Below are 13,378 nucleotides of genomic sequence, written 5' to 3'. Positions count from 1 at the left end.
TTTATGATCTGAGCCACAGTCAGCTCCCGGTCTTGTTTTTGTTGACTGTATAGAGCTTCTCCATTTTGGCTGCAAAGAATATAATCAATCTGATTTTGGTGTTGACCATCTGGTGATGTCCATGTGTAGAGTCTTCTCTTGTGTTGTTGGAAGAGGGTGTTTGCTATGACCAGGGTGGTCTCTTGGCAAAACTCTATTAGCCTTTGCCCTGCTTCATTCTGTATTCCAAGGCCAAATTTGCCTGTTACCCCAGGTGTTTCTTGACTTCCTACTTTTGCATTCCAGTCCCCTATAATGAAAAGGACATCTTTTTTGGGTGTTAGTTCTAGAATGTCTTGTAGGTCTTCATAGAACCGTTCAACTTCAGCTTCTTCAGCTTTACTGGTTGGGGTACAGACTTGGATCACTGTGATACTGAATGGTTTGCCTTGGTCTGTCGTTTTTGAGATTGCATTGAAGTACTGCATTTCAGACTCTTCTGTTGACCATGATGGCTACTCCACTTCTAAGGGATTCCTGCCCACAGTAGTAGATATATAATCTGAGTTAAATTCACCCATTGCAGTCCATTTTAGTTTGCTGATTCCTAGAATGTTGACGTTCACTCTTGCCATCTCCTGTTTGACTACTTCCAATTTGCCTTGATTCATGGACCTGACATTCCAGGTTCCTATGCAATATTGCTCTTTACAGCATCGGACCTTGCTTCTATCACCAGTGCCATGCACCACTGGGTACTGATTTTGCTTTGGCTCCATCCCTTCATTCTTTCTGGAGTTATTTCTCCACTGATCTCCTGTAGCATATTGGGCACCTACTGATCCGGGGAGTTCCCCTTTCAGTATCCTATCATTTTGCCTTTTCATACTGTTCATGGGGTTCTCAAGGCAAGAATACTGAAGTGGTTTGCCATTCCCTTCCCCAGTGGACCACATTCTGTTAGACCTCTCCACCATGACCTGTTCGTCTTGGGTGGCCCCACACAGCATGGCTTAGTTTCACTGAGTTAGATAGACAAGGCTGTGGTCCGTGTGATTAGATCGACTAGTTTTCTGTGATTATGGTTTCAGTCTGTCTGCCCTCTGATGCCTCTAACAGCTACCATCTTGCTGGAGTTTCTCTTACCTTCACGTGGGGTATCTCTTCACGGCTGCTCCAGCAAAGCGCAGCCATTTTAAGCAACTTAGCTGCAGTAGTTTGCAGCCTCAGAACAAAAATATATGTTATCCTAACAACTCTCCAAGACAAACATATTGTCTCCATTTTACTTGTGAAACAACAGGCTTAGAGAAGCTAAATCCTTATTCAAGGATGCACAGCTAATAATTAGACTGAGTTTTTTAAAACTACATTTGAGTAGTTCACTTAAAGCTTTCAGTTATATTCTGCTAGAAACTATTATAATATTTATACTTATATATAAATATTAATTCTGCTACGAACTATAAATAAACTATTATATCTGAATAATTCACTTAAAGCTTTCAGTAATATTCTGCCTCATGAAGAATGTTTAATGCCATATACCATTCATAAATCTGGGATATGTTTGAGGTTACATGGGGAAGTAAACCATTCAAATTTTTTACCTATAAAATTTTAACTATGTATTTACCATATACAGAATTTTTACTGGGGAAAAAAAATCAAGGCTTCAATGAATTTAAAACCAACATAATTCTAGTTGAAATATAATCTTCCACATCATCTTAACAGACTAACATAAAAGGCAAAATGCCTAACTGTCAAATATGCTACCTTAAATTTATACATTTTATGACAATAAGTATGCAAACAATATAAGGAACTATAAACCAAAATAGATATCTGCTGCTTCTACTTCTACTACCTTTAATTTTTTTCTAAAAGCATCTAAGTAATTACCTTTTAGCATCTATCTTCATTAGTCAAAGGGCCTGTTTTTAACTATGCAGTTCATACTAGTATTATATCTCATTCCTATCTCTACTCAACTTGCCAATATCCATTATTTCATCAAAAAGCCCTGTATGATTTCAAGACTGCCTGAATCTTACATCTTTAGTGAAAACTAAATTATCTCTGTGATTACTGAACATGAGGACACTCTTAAAATCTACCCCTACCCCAACAAAACACACACATGCAAAAATAAGAACTCACAACCATCAAAAAACTTTTTGAAGTGCAGTATTCTACAGAGTATGATCTTGAAACACTCCTCAGACAATACAGTACAGTTAAATAATGCTTTAATGTAGAAATGTAGGATGTTAAAAAATTTTTTTTAAACAAGAAAGTAGCTAGTATTCAAAAATAAATTTATCTATAAAACAGAAAGAAACAAAGCCACTCAAATTAAATTATTCATTTTGTTGAGATTGGAATACAGCTGACCCTTGACCAACACAGAGGCTGGAAGCATTGACCCCACCAAAAACGTATGTATAAATTCTGACTTTCCTCAAACTTAATTACTAATAGTCATACTGCTGTTGACCAGAAGGCTTAACAGTAACATAAAGAGGTGACAGACACATGTACACAAGTATATTTTTTGCTGTTTGGTCGCTAAGTTGTGTCTGACTCTTTGGGACTCCATGGACTGTAGCATGCTAGGCTACCCTGTCCTTCACTATCTCCCTGGGTTGGCTCAAACTCATGTCCATTGAGTCAGTGATGCCATCCAAGCATCTCATCCCGTCACCCGTTTCTCCTCTTGCCCTCAATCTTTCGCAGCATCAGGGTCTTTTCCAATGAGCTGGCTTTCTCCATCAGGTGGCCAAAGTATTGGAGCTTCAGCTTCAGTCCTTCCAGTGAATATTCCAGGCTGATTTCCTTTAGGATTGACTGGTTTGACTTCCTTGCTGTCCAAGGGACTCTCAAAGAGTCCTTTGCAGCACCACACCTCAAAGGCATCTCTTTGGTGCTCAACCTTATTTATAGTCCAACTCTTGCATCTGTACATGATTACTGGAAAAACTATAGCTTTGACAACAAACCTTTGTCAGCCCAGTGATGTCTCTTCTTTTTAATACACTGTCTAGGTCTGTCATAGCTTTTGTTCCAAGGAGCAAGAGTCCCTTAATTTCATGGCTGCAGTCACTATTTGCAGTGATTTTGGAGCCCAAGAAAATAAAATCTGTCACTGCTTCAACTTCTTCCCCACCTATTTATTTGTATCAAGTGATGGGGCCAGATGCCATGATCTTAGTTTTCCAAACGTTGAGTTTTAAGCCAGCTTTTTCACTCTCCTCTTTCAGTTTCATCAAGAAGCTCTTTAGTTACTCTTCACTTTCTACCATAAGGGTGGTGTCATCTGCACATCTGAGGATATTGATATTGCTCCCGGTAATCTTGATTCCAGCTTGTGCTTCTTCCAGGCCCAGGGTGACAAAATACAGCCTTGTCATATTCCTTCCCCAATTTGGAACCATTCCGTTGTTCCATGTCTGGTTCTAACTGTTGCTTCTTGAACTGCATACAGAGACCTCTGGAGGCAGGTAAGGTAGTCTGGTTTTCCCATCGCTTGAAGAATTTTCCACAGTTTATTGTGATCCATACAGTCAAAGGCTTTGGTGCAGTCAATAAAGGAGAAGTATATTTTTTCTGGAACTCTCTTGCTTTTTCGATGATGCAATAGATACTGGCAATTTGATCTCTGGTTCCTCTGCCTTTTCTAAGTCCAGCTTGAACATCTGGAAGTTCACCATTCATGTACTGCTGAACCCTGGCTTGGAGAATTCTGTGCATTACTTTGCTAGTGTGTGAGATGAGTGCAATTGTGTGGCAGCGCGAGCATTCTTTGGCATTGCCTCTTTTGGGGACTGGAATGGAAAATGACCTTTTCCAGTTCTGTGGCTACTGCTGAGTTTTCCAAATTTGCTGGCATACCAAGTGCAGCACTTTCACAACATCATCTTTTAGGATTTGAACAGAAACAATCCATGTATAAGCGGACCTGGGCAGCTCAAACCTGTGTTTTTCAAGGGTCAACTGTACTCTTCAAAGCTGTGGAGCATGGTCTCAGCTTTCTTATTTCTAACTTATTGGAGAGAAGAAAAAATCCCAAACAACTCTATATAATCTAGTCTTTGGTTAGCTTGGTACAAAAAAACCCATAAAGGAAAGATAATAATTCCAAGGGAGAGAATCACTATGTTAAATAAAGTAAGTAAGTCAACAGCATTACAATCATTATACTGCAATCACTGGTTTACTTGTCTGTATTTACCACACAAAAAAGTCAAATTTGATGATGGTGGGCAGAATGTTTTCTTCACCAGTGTCTCTAAACTCAAGTACTGTATTCCATGTAGGTATCTGACACTGGTTGAATAAATTTATTAAGTGAATTAAGTAAAACAAATTAGGTAAAAATTTTGATCAGACCTCAGAATTCTTAAATGGTGGCCAGAAACAAAACAAAACAAAATTACACGTAAAAGAGAAACATAAAATAGGTATTAGTTTCAGTATAATAATTAAACTTATTACTATTCTATTAATTAAAATAGCATCTGATCAGTTTAAATTTAAAATTAGTAATAAAATATATTAAGAGATCCTTGAAGTAAAAAGTATTTAATTGAGATTAAAAGTCAATTGCAAGCAAGTAAAAACTGCCAATATACTGACATTCAAAGTCACTTTCACCACCAACTCATAATAGGCTAAGTTATATTTTACCACAATTTTATAAGAAGTTCATAAAAATTCTAAACTCAGGGAATAGGAAAAGATCCTTTATTTAGTCAGAGAAGTAGCAGACAGAAATAAAAGCATTCTTCAAGGAGCAGTGTCATATCTTGGAATAAACCAGATAGACCTGGGCTCAAAATTTTTTTTCCTTACTAACTTGACAACTACTCTTTGCGACCTCATAGACTGTAGCCTAACCAGGTTCCTCCAACCATGGGATTTTCCAGGCAAGAATACTGGAGTGGGTTGCCATTTCCTTCTCCAGGAGATCTTCCCAACCCAGGGATTGAATCCAGGTCTCCCGCATTGTAGGCAGAGCCTACAATTTGAGCCACCAGGGAAGATCCCTTGACAACTACAAGCAAGTTATTTGAGCGCTTTGACAATGAAGTTTTATTTGTGTGTGTAGTATAAAAGAGAAGTCAAAGTTAATCTCTCCCTGTCTGGGTACTAAATTGCTCCAGTTCAACTTATTGAAAAGACCATCCTTCCCAAACACACTAGAATGGCACCATGGCCACAAATCAGGTAACCAAACAAGCAGGTCTATTTCTGGGTCCTTAATTTCATGAATCTATTTTCTCTACCCTTGTGCCAATACCACAATTTTAGTTACTGTAGTTTTAGTAAGTTTGATATCTAGCAAATTTATTAAATTTTAGATTTGTTCTTGGAGACTGTCTTTGATTATTCTTGGCTTTATTTTTCTATCTACATTAAATAAATTACCTTGTCAGTTCTTTAAAAAGCTGAAAAACTCTTACTGAGAGTGTGCTAAATCTGTATACCAATTATAAGACAGTTGCTATCTTTACAATACTGAGTCAAACCACAAACATGACATGTTCTCTTATTTGCCTTCTTCAACTTCAGTCAGTGCTTCGTAGTTTACAGTGTAAAGATCTTACCCTTCTTCCAATGGATTTATTTCTAGTTAAGGAAACAGTCTTATATAATAATACCCTAAACATTAAGTCAATTCTCCATATCACCCTATGCGATCCATACTACTTTCATTTTCAAAGTTTATTTGGCTAAGAAAGGTACAGGTTTCTCACAAAGCACATCTGCCTATATTTTAAGAGTTAGTTTCCTGATCCTATGTTTACTTAAAGTACATTATTTAGGGTATAAACAGTGAAATAATACAAGTTCTTGGCAAATTTTTGATAAACTACAATAATTTTTAAGACACATGAAGACTTATTTGATACCAGTAAGAAGGAAAGGTAGAGAAACAATTGAGTGAGGTGAAATGCAAATATGAAGGAAAGCTAGAGGCAATAAATAAAAAGTAAAACAACCAAATGATAGTAAATAATGATATACAGAATTATAGCCAACAAAATTAAAGAAAAGGCTCCAATTTGCAAAATACAAATCAAGGGAAAGAGTATTTTAAAATATATACAACAAGAGATCAGAATTTTCTATTTTCTCTCATTCCATAAGCTTTTTTTTTTCCCCCAAAATTAAAAAATTTAAAGCATGCACTGGTAAGCAGACTTCAGGTAAATGGAAAGAAAAAAAGGAAGGAAGAAAAAAAAAAAATCCATTAGTGAGATGACAGGAGACAATATCAAAGGCTCATATAACCCATATCCAGGAATTATGAGTCAAAAAGATGTGTGAATTGGACTAACCCATAATGTAAACTATGAATTGTTCCAAAGTGGTCTCTCTCTCCAGGTGAGTACTACTGGATGTTTCAGTGGGATAATCATTTTAAAATGAAGAGTTTAGCATCTGGCTGCTAGGTTATTTAATGTCAATAGAATCCCCATAATCATCATGACAAGGAAAAACTGCTGTCATACAATTCCAAATCAATTACCTCCTCATTGGAAGTATTTTAAACAGGCCCAAGTGATTCTGACATGGTAAACCACTGAATAGGATCATCAAGTATTTTCTAGTCTCAAATCTGACATTATCTTAACTGAATTAACTGGTGAAAACATTTTTCAGTCATTAGAAGCACAAAGTCACAGATAACATAATTAAAGGATAATGAACAAAATATAAGGCCAAAACTTAATCACTGGGACCCCAAACCAGAACTCAGACTAATGAATTTGTATACAGAAATGAAACATAAAATAATAAATTCTTCTACATAATAATTAATAGAATTTCTTCACAATATATTTCATACTCATAAACAAATAAGTGACTTGTAGACACACCAATGGGTTGAAGCAGTGCGTTCATTTAAACTACCATGAGAACCTGTAAATAACATTCCATTTCAAGCTGAATATGCTGTATTATCTATTCAGTCCTATATCGTACAATATATTCAGTTCCTGAGTCACCTGCCTTATGAGTAACATATTCTTTTTCAGAGAGTAGATAATCCTGACCTGCCTCTTGAGAAACCTATATGCAGGTCAGGAAGCAACAGTTAGAACTGGACATGGAACAACAGACTGGTTCCAAATAGGAAAAAGAGTACGTCAAGGCTGTATATTGTCACCCTGCTGATTTAACTTATATGCAGAGTACATCATGAGAAACGCTGGGCTAGATGAAGCACAAGCTGGAATCAAAACTGCCGGAGAAATATCAATCACCTCAGATATGCAGATGACACCACCCTTATGGCAGAAAGTGAAGAAGAACTAGAAAGCCTCTTGATGAAAGTGAAAGAGGAGAGTGAAAAAGTTGGCTTAAAGCTCAACATTCAGAAAACGAAGATCATCGCATCTGGTCTCATCACTTCATGGGAAATAGATGGGGAAAAGTGTCAGACTTTATTTTTTTTGGCTCCAAAATCACTGCAGATGGTGACTGCAGCCATGAAATTAAAAGACGCTTACTTGGAAGGAAAGTTATGACCAACCTAGATAGCATATTCAAAAGCAGAGACATTACTTTGCCAACAAAGGTCCATCTAGTCAAGGCTATGGTTTTTCCAGTCGTCATGTATGGATGTGAGAATTGGACTGTGAAGAAAGCTGAGCACCGAAGAATTGATGCTTTTGAACTGTGGTGCTGGAGAAGACTCTTGAGAGTCCCTTGGACTGCAAGGAGATCCAACCAGTCCATCCTAAAGGAGATCAGTCCTGGGTCTTCATTGGAAGGACTGATGCTAAAGCTGAAACTCCAATACTTTGGCCACCTGATGCGAAGAGCTGACTCATTGGAAAAGACCCTGATGCTGGGAGGGATTAGGGGCATGAAGAGAAGGGGACGACAGAAGATGAGATGGCTGGATGGCATCACCAACTCGATACACATGAGTTTGGATGAACCCCAGGAGTTGGTGATGGACAGGGAGGCCTGGTGTGCTGCAATTCATAGGGTCGCAAAGAGTTGGACACGACTGAGCGACTGAACTGAACTGAAATAATATTTGGACTTTAAAAATGTCTAGATAAGAGTTTTTCTATAAATCCCAAGAATGACTGAAAAATGAAAGGGATCTAAAAGCCTAGTAATCTTTTATAGACATTTAAAAAACATATAAGTTACGCCAGTGTTAAATATAATCTGAGAGGCTGATTAGAATCCTGTTTTGGCATACTTTGTAAAACTGTTCAGTTGATTATAGAACAGCAGAATAGAAAAAATAGTAACAGGAGTTAGAACAATGTTCCAGCTTCAGTTCTGTCATTTATGGGTTTGGTCAAGCTTTTGGGGCTCATATGACCTATAGCTGTCTCTTTAATGGGCATATTATTCAGCCACTCTATGTTAACAATTAGAATGAAATGAAATCATGAATACGAAGGTGCTTTAGAAAACTACCAAATGCTATTCAGTTTGGAGAAGGCAATGGTAACCCACTCCAGTGTTCTTGCCTGGAGAATCCCAGGGACGGCGGAGCCTGATGGGCTGCCGTCTATGGGGTCGCACAGAGTTGGACACGACTGAAGCAACTTAGCAGCAAGTAGCTTTTCAGTTACAGCGAACTTGCTACTTAAAGAGTACTTTCAATGAAAACTTCAAAATAATTCATATTGTTTTCTGCTTCAAGGACCATATATGAAACTCAGCAAAATTGCACATAGCCTTAACAACCGATTTGGCCATTCTTGTTAAACTCTTAAACATCTCATTCTGAGAAAAGTAGATGATCAAATTTGCTAAAGTTCAGCAATTTCAACAGATAAACTACCACTAAGCAGGAAAAATGACCTTAGAAGTTAATATTACCCTGTCTACATTTCATATAAAATTTTCTGTGATTAGAAGACAGGTTACAAAGTTTTTAAATCTACTGCACTATTTGACAGCTGAATACACTATTTGATTACTGAATACATGATATTAACAAAACTTTAATAGCTACCTTCGAAGTAACTAATTTCTCTGAGCTCATAGCTGTCATTAGACTTTTTGGCACCCTTTTCTTATGGAAAAAAATAAGCCAGTTCAAAAGTGAAGAGGTACAGAGAAGAAAGCCATTTGTTCGTCAAACCCTAATAAAAATACAGAATACTACTTTATATCCAAGAAGTTCCATATCAATCTAAATATTATGAGAATAAAGATTAAAAAAGAAATCATTAACATATTGTAAACATTTACTCAAAGAAGAAAAAGAAAGGAAACAAGAAAGGAAACAACTAGTTAGCTAGCTCCAGGTAGACGAACAAAGTAAGACTGGAAACATTTCATCTTCTTTTACTGGGAGTGAACTATCTCAAAATAAGACTGATTTCTATCTTAGAGAATAATTTAAAATACAACTACTGGTAGAAGATTCTTTCCTCAACTCTATAAATCAATGTAACATGAGAAAATTATTTATTTAATATTCAATGCTGAACATAAAGTCCAGAATTTGACATAGCTCTTTGCATTTCAAAATAAAAACCATTAATCTTAAAGTTGTTCTCTTTGCTTGTTCTTTTCTACTTGCTTCTCTGACCAGTGTTTTAAGTGCTTTTAACAAAAAGTTATGGTCAAGCAGGTACCAATCTGAAGGGACTCCAAATGGCTAAAGACAGTAATATGGGATCAAAAAAAGGTATAAGAAGTGTTATCTTCCAGACTACAATGGACTGAAACATATCCACAATCCTAAAAGCTATCAATTTACACTACAGGTATAGTGTATGATGATTTTAACACAAAAACAAAAATCCCCTACAAGTCACCTTTAGAAGTTGGTAAGGCTTCAACTTAATAAAGTTACAAAATATAGGAAAAAAAATTAAGCATTATCCTGATTCCTATATGAACTATGTATTTCAGGGTAACCTCACAATCAATGAAAGTTCTTTTCCACAGAAAAATTCCAGCTAACCAATGCAAAAGGAATGACAGAGTTAGAAAATCACTATTTTGCAATCTCTGAAGAAACATTCAGGTGATGATGAAAGGTTGCTAAGCTGTTAAGTGGATCTGGCTGATGGAAACAACCAGATCATGGAAACAACCTCACATGGGAACAACCAGGTATGTATCTCCTGATATGGTGCAGCAGAACTATATAACCAAACAACGAAACAAACAAACAACAAGATCAAATCACTAAATTTAATTCCATTTTATAGAAAATTCAGAGAACAGAGGAACACACTAAATACCATGAGGAAGAATTCATCAAAGTCACGAATGTGGGATATTCAATAGGACAAAGTTTCTTTCACAAATACATGTACAGAAGAAGAAGAAAAAAAAAAAGAGGATGGAAAAATGGTTTCATATCAAAAGACATATCAAACAAATAATGGACCTTATTTGGACCTTGATGTAAACACAACAACTGTAAAAAGACATTTAAGTCAATTAGGGAAATTAGAGTAATGAGAATTATAAATGTTAAAAGGTATGATTTTGATATTGTGGCTATAAATGTTTTTAAAAAAGGAATCTCTTAGAAATTTCACATTATAATATGGAATATAAAATTACTTTTTCATGCTTCTGACTACAGTATATTTAAAAAGGCTTCAAATCTTAACAAAAATGTTTTAGATTATAAAAATATGGAACAACCAAAATCTTTCAGTTGAAATACTGATTCTTCAATCACAAAGTGACTACTAGTCATCCTACTAAAAATATTTATGTTGATGAAATTATAACTATTTTTAAAAAATGAAACATCTCCTGGAAAACCATAAGCACACAATGTTGTTATTAGCTTTTTCTGTGAATCAAGTAGCTAGCATGAGCAAAGGCATAGGATACGTGGCTTAAAAAAGAAAAAAAAGATGTTTCATCCAGTATTTTAAGACTGTAGATATCTAGACATACCAATAACTATAATGGTCACATGTCTTAACATCTCATAAGAAAATCAACTGGAACTAAATAACTCCAGTCAATTTTAATGAAATGGAAAATTTATCTCTATTTTATAGTATTATATTCTTAGTGTGTGACCACAGTAAGATTATTTTTTAAATGGCTATGCAAATTCATTTCCTTAGGTATTTTATAAATCAGTAGCCTTGATAGCCTAATTTACGGCATAATCCACTTTAGGAACACACAATTAAAATATACTTTTTAGACCAGAGAGCATGTAAGTCTTGCATCATGAGTCAATGATATGAAAGTGAAGGACAGATTATTTTCATAAACACTATGTGAAGAGCAAATTTATGAAATCTACTGAATTATTTCAACTTGGCAGGGTCTATTCCTTGTTACCAAACAAGGTTGCTAGTTATATGACTAAAGCTAAAAGAAACTAGGGAATCTCAAAAGAAAATAATCTACAGACAATTTCAATTAGAGGTATATTAAAATACCAGATTTGAAGGTGAAGCTAACCTAAGTAGTTAAGCTTGTACTGTGGGTACAAAAGTATCAGAGTACAATGTAGAACTCCTGGCCCACACGATTATTTCTCATAACTGACTAGAATTCATTCCATAAGCATTTATATGCCTGGATTCTTTATAGACAAAAAAATCTACATTGTGATTTAAGTAGAGACATCTAAAAGGTCATTATAATCCATTTTCTAAGCAAGTTATGTAGAATAATAATGCCATTTACACAGGCACTAAAGCACAACATAAGCAGTTAACAGTTGACAGAAACCTGATCTGAAACTTACCTATGAAAAAAATGACAGGACATGACAAATATAATCTTAACGAATAAAACACAAAACTATTATAAAATGTCTATTCTTAGGAATGTTTTGCTCCAAATTTTGGTATTAATTTCAAAGTCTCAAAGGCATGTTTTAAATGGGAGTAGTAGGGCTGGGTCTGAATAGAAATAATAAAAATCAAGGACTGAACAGTTCCTATGACTGAGAAAAGATAAATAAAGGAAGGCAGAAGACTAAAAACTGGTTAAGTTTACACAAACAGTGCTACAAAGCAGGTCTGAGGAACCCAGTGAAATAAATCAATTGGTTGCATATAGTCAGTATCCCCAAAAGAGCAAAGGCTCAGAACTGGGGTAGAGGACCAGTCTTTTTAAAAAAGAAATCTAGCCCACTTTGTAATAACATAAACCTAAAATAATGATCACTGTTAAAGATTCCTTTGTTACATGGACACTTAACTACATTACTGAGCTTTCGGAGAAAACAGCTTTAGCCTTATGACTGGGGGAGGGGCTCAAACATAATCACTAACTTATATTTGCTTACAAAAGCAAGCATTACTTTTTTTAACTCACAAGCTGATTAATATCTTTCCAAGCATATATAAAAATCAGTAATAGAACTCCTCAATTTTAAGTTGAAATGACTAGAATCAGAAATATCCAAAACCTAATTTTAATAAAATACTTTGAAGAGACAGGGATTCATACACAGCCTCTGATATCCAAAAATCCCTCAAAATATCCTGTTAACTACATGGTTAAATACTTCTTGGAGCAGGAAAAATGTAACCACCAATTCAAATAATCCTGGTTTGGGGGCAATTTTAATATACAGATATAAACCAAAGTTCTAAATGTCCCAACTATAAGGGTACAAAAAGCCCAGAACATTTTTTCTTAAACAACATATTCAAAAGTAACAGAAGTACATGGACCAAACCCATACATAGTAAGATTCTCTAACTCACAAACATACTCAATTCATATACCCTGAAATAACCCTTTGGTAAAAGGCCAAAGCAAAGACCATCATACTAAACTAGATTATTTAAAGTTCATTAACTATGTGACTAACATTTTGCTTTTGGTGTGCACAAACTTTTGATGGTGAAATTTATTTCACTATCACATATAAATAACTGACTTTTCAGATGAACTAAAACACACACAAATCAAAAGCACAGACGAGAAAAAACACACCACTGTATTTCATAAAAGGAATAAAAAATACAATAGGGGTCTTTACCTTACTGTATATCAGACCCTCACTTTGAATTTTCACAAAAGTAGACTTTTTCAAAAGGATAATATCTAAAAGCAAAAGCAATTTGGCATGTTTTATCCAACATTAAATATTTTACACATATCATAAAACATACACACAAACACACTTACATGTATACATACGAATAAAAAGGGTTTTGGTTTTTTTTTTTACCTAAATGCAAACTGGATGAGGATCCATGTGATGAAAGTGATGGCGGTGGCGTAAGTGAATGTCCTGGAGTTTGGCTTGGCAGAGGCATGCCTATTGGACTTGGAGAGGAGGAAAATCCCAGACTATTGTAAAATGGTTGCCCTATGGGTGCTAGGCTGCTACTAGATCTTTTGTACAAGTCAGAGCTAGTAGATAGAGACTCTCTCCTTGTGGCACTACTACTTGCAGAACTGCCAA

At 35.5% G+C, this 13,378-nt stretch overlaps 1 protein-coding gene across 4 annotated transcripts in view; it reads right to left on the bottom strand.

Annotated features, from left to right (window-relative positions):
- The window catches only part of PUM2 (pumilio RNA binding family member 2), a 121,678-nt gene that overhangs the window by 20,024 nt on the left and 88,276 nt on the right, over positions 1-13,378 (bottom strand). For 2 of the 4 annotated variants that reach the window (XM_052647890.1, XM_052647891.1), the window contains exon 13: positions 13,142-13,378. The exons of the other annotated variants lie outside the window; for them this stretch is intronic. In XM_052647890.1, coding sequence (XP_052503850.1) covers positions 13,142-13,378 — 237 coding nt within the window. The remainder of the gene's footprint in view (positions 1-13,141) is intronic. 4 annotated transcript variants of the gene reach the window in all.

The sequence above is a fragment of the Budorcas taxicolor genome, chromosome 11, assembly GCF_023091745.1.
Source record: "Budorcas taxicolor isolate Tak-1 chromosome 11, Takin1.1, whole genome shotgun sequence".
NCBI lineage: Eukaryota > Metazoa > Chordata > Mammalia > Artiodactyla > Bovidae > Budorcas > Budorcas taxicolor.
The sequence above is the reverse complement of the archived record's forward strand: the minus strand, read 5'-3'. Positions and strand labels throughout refer to the sequence as shown.